This window comes from Etheostoma spectabile, chromosome 9 (assembly GCF_008692095.1).
Source record: "Etheostoma spectabile isolate EspeVRDwgs_2016 chromosome 9, UIUC_Espe_1.0, whole genome shotgun sequence".
Lineage (NCBI taxonomy): Eukaryota > Metazoa > Chordata > Actinopteri > Perciformes > Percidae > Etheostoma > Etheostoma spectabile.
This window is the reverse complement of record NC_045741.1, coordinates 17252258-17262528: the sequence shown is the minus strand read 5'-3', so window position 1 is coordinate 17262528 and position 10271 is coordinate 17252258. Positions and strand designations below refer to the sequence as shown.

Below are 10271 nucleotides of genomic sequence, written 5' to 3'. Positions count from 1 at the left end.
TAGCTATAGCCTCTCTATCAGCTCAGGCGTCAAAGAACATGTCATCCAGCATGATGCGCCAGTTATTACAAATCATGTGTACTGTAGATGATATTACTGCCGATCACTTTTTCCGAAGGGTAACAACCCTTTTGAAAAAAGGGTACCTAATCATTCGTTACCCTTCAGAAAAAGGGTAACTACCCGTCTGAAAAAAGGTAACTAACCACTTGTTACCCTTTCAAAAACAGTAACTACTCTTTTTTTGTGTACCTTATTGTAAAGTGTTACCAAAACCTGTAATTAGGAGCTAAATAATCACTATTACCATCAGGAGAGAACGTTGTATGAGAAATGGGGGAATAAGAGGCTTAGTAAAAAATATGAATTACAAATTAATAATAAGGTTGTGTCCAATGTACAGAATAATTCTGGGAAACAAACTTATACCTCTATGCTGCAGTTACAGATATAGTTTGACATTTGAGGAAATACACAAATTTTCTTTCTTGCCGAGAGTTAGATGAGAAGATCAACAACAGTCCGTGGGGACTTTGCTTGGGAACCGGAGGGTTGCTAGTTCAAGTCCCAAAACAGAGTTGCCAATTCACCTCCTGGGGTGCCTGTCCATGGGCAGACCTCTCACTCTGACATCTTTTCATTTAATGGGCATTTATAGGTCCTATGTTTATAGGCCTGTGTGTGTGTAACCTGTACAGTATAGTAAAGTTTTTACATACTTTAATAAAATAAGTCTTTAATACGTTAATAAAGTAAGTCTACTTCTTCTGTCTTCATGCTAAATATGAAGCTATAGCTTAGGTTAACTTTGCACAAAACTGGAAATAAACCACGACTCTTATAATAATAGTTTTGGGAAACAATTTGTTTTCTTGCTGAGAGTTAGATAACAAGAATGATACTGTCTCTAAAGTACATATGTTGCTGGAGCCAGCAACTGGTCAGCTTTGCTTTGCAAAAAGACTGGAAACCGCTAGCCTGGGTCTGTCTGAAGATATGTTCAGCAAAATACTGCGTGACAACCAGAAGCTTATCTGCATGGCGAAAGGCCACAAGATGTCAATACAACAAAACACATGACACTGTGGTTCACGTCAGCCTATATCTATAACTCAGATGTACATGTGACTTCCTCAAACTAAAACTATTTAGCACAACAATGGAAATACATCTTACCGGCCATTAGTGAAAGCTGATCTCACCATTGGTGCTTAATGAAATATTAGAAATATGAACATCAGATTCCATGTTATTTCACAATAAAACAAAACACACAATAATTTCTTCTCTATTACATACATCCTGGAAATAGTGAAGAAGATACATTATTTGTATGCTCACTCGGCAGATAAGGAAAATGTAGTGCCTGACTTCCCATATCACACTGGAAAAGAGGCCAAGACAATGCGACTTCATAGTACATCTGTGCTATAGGACACCATGCACATGACAAAGATCCATTGTGAAAAGAACTCTGAGCTGCAATTAAAGAGGGTCCTCTTTATATCAGCCACTAAACAAATGAGATGAAGTATCACTTTCTGTCCTCTCTCCTCTTCACAAAGCGCCATTGACTCAGTGTCAAATCTTTATTAAAAGATGCGTATGGCTTGGCTTTAGTCAACGCATAAAAATACAGCACTCTCCCCTACCTTAAACATTTGTCCTATTCCTTTCTATATTATGCTGTAAAAATAAATACTTCTGTAGAGCCTCTTCCTTCTATGATAATTGAACTACTTACAGAAATATTAGAACTTGATGGTGGCTGGATTGCTGCTAGATATGAAAGCCTATTCTATTGTAAACTCTACCGCAACTGAGGGTGACTGTGTTGCATAGGAAAACAAGTCAAACAATATAGCAATATGCCAGTGAACCTAACTGAAAAAAAACAGCACTCAAAGATGAACTCAGAGATAGAAAAGAAAGCACACAGGTCATTCTAGATGGCTGACATAACGCCACAGGAAAAAAGCTAGTGGGACCATTGTCATTGTTCTAGGCGGGGTTAGCATCAAATCTCTAAATGGAAGTATTCAGCGGTGCCATCATCATCATCAGGGCCTCCAGCCCTGGCACCTTCAGGAACAAAGATCCCTGTTGAGTTGCCAGGGCCAAGGGATGACAGCATACTTCTGTCCCGTCTGGTAGTGTCACTGACAAGAGAGACCTGCCCAGCAGCTCAGGGTCACTGTTAAAGTCACACTGAGCCCCATTGCGAAATCCGGAATTTAAGATTTTACAGTAACAGACCTGTGTATAGACATGTTTTTCCCCCACCACCTATGCTTATCTCCCTGTACATTTGTTCTTGGTACAGTGTAAAACTGCAGTTAAATATTTAAAGCTTAATCTGTTTTGTTTTTTTTAAATGCTGATAGGGTTTTACCAAAATCTTGATTTTTCAGCAGTTTTATAGTGCTGTCAGACAAGTCACAAAAGAATCACTAAAGCATTGGGTGCATCAACAATGGCATACAAATGATAGTTTCTAAAGCCTCAATATTCATTTAATAGGAATCTCCAAGTCTATGTCATCCGTTTTACATTTGCAACTAAAGGGTTTTAACCACCGGAATTTACAGTAGTGAATAAAGTGCTCAAACACTTTGTGACAGAGTCCCTTGCATGCTTAATGGTTTTAGAATGCTACAAGTCAGTGGGAAGTTTAGGTCAAGATAGAAGCCTTCAGTTTGGGCAAAGTTCCACTAAAAAAAATGTCCAATTCAGCATCACTTGATTACTCAGGCGATAGTGTCTCCATTTAAAGAACAGACCTTAAAAAGCTGTTACTACACTAGAAGGCTACCTGACAGACACTGCCACCTGGTGGAGTAAATGGCCCAACACCCAGCTTTTTTTCAGGCTTACAAATATGACCTTCCATCCCATGTGTGAATAAATCCTTAACAGATTTCAATTTCTTCCCCCCCCCCCCAACAGCTTTTTAATGCAATACAACAGCACCATAAAGTCTCCATAATTACTGGAGTTGCACCAATAACTGTTAGTCCTGACAAACACTAAGTTTCATTAAGGTAGAATTGATTGCAGAGATGTTGTATTGCATAAGATGTAGTTTGCTGTAGCGACTTCCATTCTGACAAGCATTTCAAGCCTCTGAGAACCTTGCTGATACTTGTTCAATTCTTCATATTCACATGGGTTCAATTAGGCCAGACATTTAAAAATCAACACCTACCTAAGGTTTTATTTAATCACGTGAAAATCTTTTCTCAGATGGGGAATTTTTTTGTCAATGCACTACAAATATTTTATGTTACATAGAGAAGAGGCATGTCATCCTCTTGACACTGACTGTGCCCCACCCAACAAACAAGACAGAACATCTTTGCCATTTCCTTAACACCCAACTCTCAGAGCACTGACTCAAATCATCTATCAAAATATGTTTTTCACATTACAGTAAAACTTGGCAGATAAAGCAAACTAAATGACAAAGTAAAAACAAAACAAAAATCATATCGATACAAGTGTAAATTTTTTTTTACAAAAAGGTAAAATTAAATCATACAAACTGTTTAAATTTACACAATGCATCTGACAGACAAGCGTATTTTAATACAGCGAACTTGTTTGCCAGACCCGTTCCATTTTACTCCTTCGGAAAAGAAAGTAAACTAATGAGGGTGAGAGGGACAGGTCTGCATTTGGGACATTCAGTACTCACAAAGCACTTCAGCTGAGAAGGTCAAAAAGTACCATTCTGGCACACAAGGATGGGGAAGGTTTGAGGGGTCTAAATAAAGGGCTAAAATGCCCATTAACAGTTAAATATATATCAATGACGCTTTCTGGAATGTCCAAAAGCTCTGAAAAGTGATGAAACCAGAGTCCATTCAAAAAGTAAAATAGACTAAGGATTTAGTCATCAAACTTGATTTTCTTCCCCTGGGGTTTGGCTCCAAATCCACCGCCACCTCTTCCACCTGAAATAAAAAAGGCAAATTAGTTCACTGGCCAGCATCTTCAAGGTAAACTCAAAATATTAAGTTTCGTGGGACATCAGCTCCTTAACTTAAAGATATTGACATTTTCTGATAAAGAAAACTCAGATTGCTTATCCCCATGTTTCAACAAACTTTAGCTGCTCAGACACTAGGCAGTTTGTTTACCTCCAAAGCCGCCACGTCCGCGTCCACCTCCACGGGGGCCTCCCCGTCCTCTGCCGCCGCCACCACCTCTGCCGCCGAATCCACCCCCAAATCCTCCGCCATAACCGCCACGGCCTCCTCTGCCACCGCCACGGCCGCCAAATCCACCACCACCTCGACCTCCACGGAAGCCGCCTTCACCCTTGGGCTTGGCATAGTCCAGAGTCACCTTGCTGCCATCTATCTCGCCATCCTCCATGGCCTCCTTGGCTGCCTTGCAGTCGTCCTCGTTGTGAAAGTCCACAAAGCCGAAGCTGCAGGGGTAGGCAGAAGTAAAGGGCTCAATTATACTTTACTAACATGGTAACATGGACTAATTGATTTGGCATTAGAACAGGAATTTTTACCAACATTGCTAAAATTATCCATTAAATCAAAAGCGATCGGTTTAAATAATCAGATCAAATTAGAAAACCAATTTAAAACTTCCTAAGAAAGTATGACTGCATTTCACAATTATATAAGTTCAGGTCACCCATATTGTGTTGCTTCAAATCAGACATGGGCAACTTACTTCTCATGCAAATGCGTACACTGCTGGACAGAGAGGTGCTCGCAAGTAGAGTCAAAAGTCACAGGGAAAATACTAAAAATTATACAAACTTACCCTTTTGATGAGCCCGTTTCTCTGTCTGTGACTATCCTGGCTGCGGCAGCGCCCTCAAACGCATCCTTGAGGGTCTGATCTGTTGTGTCCTCGGAGAGACCCTTGACAAAGAGGGTTTTTGTTGGACCTGGTAGCAAAAAAAGCCATTATTGAAACTATGTTTTTTTTTTTTTTAAACAGCTGATTAGATTTGATCCACCACACTGATATTCTGGAAAAAGACTTCAAGCATCATGCACAAGACAAGATCAGGACTCAACTTTTTCCATTGTAATAGTCAGTTTCAGGGGGTCAGATTTTTATCACATCTAGCCATGGTGACAAACTTATGCTACCACTTTCTTTAAATTGATTTGGGATAATAGCTAAACAGACAATTTAGATCTGCCTTGACAAAGTTTGTAGACCTACCTGAGTTTCCTCTGCCCCCATCCCTGCCGCTGTTCTGGCTGTACTCCAGTCGGATCGACCGGCCTTCAATATCTGTGTTGTTGAGGTTTTCCAGAGCATCCTTGGCATCTTCTGTGCTGTCAAACTCTACAAAAGCAAAACTAAGGGAAAAAAATGTATAACATTAGTAAAGGTAATGCAAAAGCAATGCTTAGGGAGGGGGGCTTAGTGGTAACTAAGTATTTCTTCTTGTTCAACAAACTAGTTGTTACAATGTCACCCCCCTGCCCAAATTAAGATTCCTCCATTTATACTTGTTGCACAAAAGACATAGGCAACACCCATATGAGAGTAGAGTGAGCCTGTTCTAATTGTACATTGATTCTGCTTCTCGTGCGAATCCATGCATAATCATGGGTAAGATTAAGAGGAGCTCATGAGAAGGTGTAGCGGTTTAAGATGTAATGCTAGTTTTAAGAACGGAAAATGAGAATCCATAGAAAGATAGTAAATTCTCCTTGGTTCCATCAATACAGCATCATTACAGCCACTTACCCTTTAGGTCTGCCATCTCTCTGTGGAATCCTAATAGAGACTGCCTTCTCAAATGTGGATTGTAGGGCTTCCTCTGTGGCAGTGAAGGCCAGATTATTCACAACCAGTGTTTTACTGGCTGCCGCTGATGCTACAAAAGAGGAAAGGAAATCAGACCGGTGAGGCAAAAAAGTTAGACCCAACGCACACCTGAGAATTATTAATTTCAGCAAGAAGGTAAATGCATAGTAATTCATTTTGAGAAACTCACCAAAAGCTATGAAAACACATGAATGTAACAGCGATTGAGGATAGAACCGGCAGACATTAAACACACCGGTACCGAAGACATAGCGCTGCATTTACTTTTCCTCCGTACATTACACACATGAGTACTGGATAACCACATGTATGCCAAGAAATGGAGGGTGTCTGAGTATTTTCTGAGAAATTTCACCCTGGCAAAGACGATAGCTTGGAACATCCCAGTTTTTACTTTCATTAACATACATAGATAGCGAGACCGGTAAGACAAATGCTACGATGGAGAGAAATTTATTGGGTCTATTATTTGCATCATAACCAGCCACAAAGAAAGGCAGCTTTCCCTTTTAATTAAGATACATAACTGCACACACAAAATTGCATTTTATAAATTGAGCATTGAGAAGCGGTTTGCTCTCTTTCAGATAAAGACAATTTTTGGTAATAGAATACGAAGTAAAATTTTTATTTCAGAATTGTTTTTATAACCCTATATAAGTTACAGGTCAAATTTGACCCAAGGGATACGAGAGGGTCCCTAAAGTGAAGACAATTGGAGGGTTAAGTTATTAGTCTGGATTTGAAGCAAATAACTAACATGTTTCAATAAATACTGAAACATAACACATTGGAGTCAATGATCATGCTGCGTGTTTACCACTACAATATGCGCACAATTATGGAGCAATGCAGTAATCATTGGCATAGAGGGCAAACTATGTTCCTGCAGGAGGGGCTTCATAGTCAACCCTTTATAAAAAGAAAAAAAAGAACTTAAAATTTTTGGAGGCTTTTCCCTTTTAATAAAAAGGGACAGTGGATAGACATGAAAGGGGGAGAGAGAAGGAGGGATGACATGCAGCAAAGAGCCACAGGTCGTATTTGAACCCAGGCCACTGCAGGAATCAGCCAACACGGGGCAAACTCTTACTGGGTGAAACCACCACTTAACTGCTAAAGTCACAGTTTAAACACCAATGCTAGCTCCATAGCTTTACAAGATGTCTGAGGAGTTACCTGACACCATGGCCCCTTTCTGGCTCTTATCCCCAACATAGTCGACCATAATGGACCGTCCTTGTACGTCTGCTCCCTGAGCCTCCTCCAACATCTTCTCCGCTTCAGCTTCAGTTTTGAACTCTATGTAGGCAATGCTGTCAAAAGGAGAAAGAGTTTACTTGTCTAGAACAAGTATAGTTCAGAACAAAACCAACCAAAATTCTGGTCAACTGTATATTAATAGCTGGTTTGAGTGCTAGGAAACAAACTAGACACTTGAATGATACAAAATGGTTAAAGCTTATACAATTTGAATGGAAACTGACAATCAACTAGAGGCTATGGCTAAGTAATTTCAGGGTTTTCATCCAGGGTTAGCTTGTAGGAATCACGGAGCTCTCATGTTCCTCATTTTTTCTAGCGACATCACTTGGACTAAGAAAATTAGCTTACAACTGCTCTATTTAATGCTGGCTTGTTCTTACCCTCGGTTTGAACCGTTCTGGCCTGGAGGTAATCTGACGTCAACGGCAGCTTCAAAGACTTCCTTCAGGTCATCAGCCGTTGCAGAGAAGGGAAGGTTTTTCACAAACAGTGTCCGTGCATCCCGCTCTGTGGGATAAAAATCAATGTCAGTATTGGGACTACCCCTTTTCCCCAATTTGCCAAAGTTTGGACTCAACACGCACCAGAGAATCATTAATTTCAGAAAGAAGTGCATGGTAATTAATTTTGAGAAACTCACTAAAAGCTTTAAAAAGACATTGTAACAGCGATTGAGGATAGAACCGGCAGACATTAAACACACCGGTACCGAAGACATAGCGCTGCATTTACTTTTCCTCCATACATTACACACATGAGTACTGGATAACCACATGTATGCCAAGAAATGAAGGGTGTGTGTGAGTATTTTCTTAAAAATGTAAAAGGCAGGCATTTTAAACAGCCAAGCCAGTTGACTGCTTGGAACATCCCAGTTTTACCTTTCGTTGACATACACTCCGATTGTAGCCTTTAATTATTTTACCTTTCTTGCCCTCCTGTGAGCTGTCTTTGCTTCGGGCTCTGTCCAACTTCAACTCCTGACCCATGACCTTCTTGCCATTGAGCTCCAGTGCCTTCTGCATGTCTTCCTCAGATGCAAAATCCACATAACCAAATTTCCTGTTGAAGCAAGTCGTGCAAGAACCATTAGACATTCCAGCTTCAAGACAGAAAAGATTCACAGAACTTGCTTAAAGTCAGGTTAGAACCAATTACGTTGCATCAAGATATCAATTTCATCATTTTGGATGGTGGATACATTCTGAAGTTAGAAACATTAAAAATGTTTAACAGCTAACTAGAGTATTCAAAATGTAACTGACTGCAACTCTTAAGCCAACATTCTTAGATGAGCTCCAGCAGCAATACTAGATTGTTACCGCAGTTAAGATATTCTTCAAACACACCTCTGTGCATTACAAACAAGTACTGACAGACACTGTACAACACTGGGGCTAGAATTTGTTTTGTAATGGATCACTTACTTGGATCCACCCAATCGGACATCAGCAACCTCAAGGCTGTTCTTGGAGAAGAATTTTCTCAAGCCTTCCTTGATTTCTTCAAAGTCTTTGTTGGAGTTTAAGTTTCCAATAAATAGACAGAACCCTGGTGAATGGGAAAGTACATTTTTCATTTAGTTATGTACTGTGTCATTTTTTAAAATTATTTTGCCAGGCAGATTCAGAATAATAAAGGTGACATCACACATCAGTATTAAGTCCCTTGTTGATCATCATAATGAAATATGTTGAAATTTGATTGACAGTCCGTGAATTATTCCTACCGTCTCCTTCTGCCTTTGCTTTCTTGGCAGCAGGTGTGTCCTTCTTGCCCTCAGCCTTCCTCTTGGCAGGAGTCACTGGGGGTTCTGTAAAGACAAGTGTTGCAAAATCTTATATTCAATGAAAATGATTCAGCCAAGACAGAGGATGAAAGTCTGTAACGAGTAGATGTTAAACTGTACTAAAGCCTTAAACATTTTTCAGTTATGTTTATTTCATTTAAGAAAGCGCTTTTGTGTAAGTTTTCATTTGTTCTTATCACTATGGCAACTAGCCTAGTTTTTGCAGCCTTTTAGTCACCAAAACTCACCCTCTTCTTCATCATCATCGTCGTCGTCCTCATCGTCATCATCCTCCTCCTCCTCCTCCGATTCTTCCTTGGCCTTGACCATGCCAGCTTTCTTTGCCTTTGCTGGAGCAGGAGTGGTGTCCATATCCTCTTCAGAATCTGGAAAACCACAATTATTGTTAAGTTATATCAGTCTTTGTGACCAAATTAAAACTACCGACAACCTGCATCAGATCCATATAAAAGGTGACATCACACAAAATCAGTATTAAGTCCCTTATTGATCATCATATACTCTATGACTGCAGCTCACAAGTCAGTAACTCCAACAGCATCAATATAAAAGATACTCAAAATAATCAAAGTTTGTTCTAACCATCTTCTTCATCATCATCATCGTCGTCGTCAGACTCCGGTTTGGCAGCCTTTGCAGCTGGTTTGGCAGCTGGTTTAGCTGGAGTACTTTTTTTGGGAGGTGGGGCCTCTTCCTCTGAGTCTTCATCCTCATCTTCATCAGAAGACTCCTTTGCAGGCTTAGCCTTCACTGGGGGCTTGGCAGCTGGTTTAGCTGGAGTAGCCTTCTTGGGGGGTGGGGTCTCTTCTTCAGATTCATCTAGATACAATACACACATGAGAATCATTAATTTAAGCAAAAATAATATAGTTTATTGAGAAAATCTGCAGGTGCAAAACCCCTTTTAGACAGCCAAAATCCAAGAATGTAACAGCGATTGAGGATAGAACCGGCAGACATTAAACACACCGGTACCGAAGACATAGCGCTGCATTTACTTTTCCTCCGTACATTACACACATGAGTACTGGATAACCACATGCATGCCAAGAAATGGAGGGTGTCTGAGTATTTTTCTTAAAATGCAATAGTACGTGAGTTGAAATTATGTAATCCAATACTATGGCAAACTGTTACTTTAACATAGCACAAAAAAATTGTTCAAGCCATTGTACAAAAACATATTTTCCTTCGGAAATCATCAATGTAATGCTGTAGGTCCTACCGTCGTCTTCATCGTCGTCATCATCAGACTCCGCTTTTACAGGAACTGCTTTGGCTGGTGCAGGTTTAGCCTTTGCGGGAGTCTTTTTTGGTGGGGGGGTCTCCTCTTCAGATTCCTCCTCTGTAAGTTGATTAAAAAGCATAGTTAACTACAATCCAA

The 10271-nt window shown here is 40.1% G+C and overlaps 1 protein-coding gene and 4 non-coding genes across 5 annotated transcripts in view; all 5 read right to left on the bottom strand.

Annotated features, from left to right (window-relative positions):
• Positions 1–3186: 3186 nt before the first annotated feature.
• The window catches only part of ncl (nucleolin), an 8972-nt gene continuing 1887 nt past the window's right edge, over positions 3187–10271 (bottom strand). The window contains exons 4-16 of the mRNA XM_032525739.1: positions 10113–10232; positions 9470–9706; positions 9115–9252; positions 8807–8890; positions 8505–8628; positions 8003–8139; positions 7458–7584; positions 6991–7127; positions 5731–5860; positions 5197–5336; positions 4786–4912; positions 4140–4432; positions 3187–3953 (exon numbers count right to left, since the gene is read on the bottom strand). Coding sequence (XP_032381630.1) covers positions 3889–3953; positions 4140–4432; positions 4786–4912; positions 5197–5336; positions 5731–5860; positions 6991–7127; positions 7458–7584; positions 8003–8139; positions 8505–8628; positions 8807–8890; positions 9115–9252; positions 9470–9706; positions 10113–10232 — 1859 coding nt within the window. The 3' untranslated portion in view covers positions 3187–3888. The remainder of the gene's footprint in view (positions 3954–4139; positions 4433–4785; positions 4913–5196; positions 5337–5730; positions 5861–6990; positions 7128–7457; positions 7585–8002; positions 8140–8504; positions 8629–8806; positions 8891–9114; positions 9253–9469; positions 9707–10112; positions 10233–10271) is intronic.
• LOC116696291 (small nucleolar RNA SNORA75) lies at positions 5488–5621 on the bottom strand. Its single transcript, XR_004333674.1, has one exon. It is a non-coding gene; the product is annotated as a small nucleolar RNA SNORA75 (small nucleolar RNA).
• Positions 6001–6137, bottom strand: LOC116696293 (small nucleolar RNA SNORA57). The gene has a single exon (XR_004333676.1). It is a non-coding gene; the product is annotated as a small nucleolar RNA SNORA57 (small nucleolar RNA).
• Positions 7735–7871, bottom strand: LOC116696295 (small nucleolar RNA SNORA57). Its single transcript, XR_004333678.1, has one exon. It is a non-coding gene; the product is annotated as a small nucleolar RNA SNORA57 (small nucleolar RNA).
• Positions 9811–9947, bottom strand: LOC116696294 (small nucleolar RNA SNORA57). Its single transcript, XR_004333677.1, has one exon. It is a non-coding gene; the product is annotated as a small nucleolar RNA SNORA57 (small nucleolar RNA).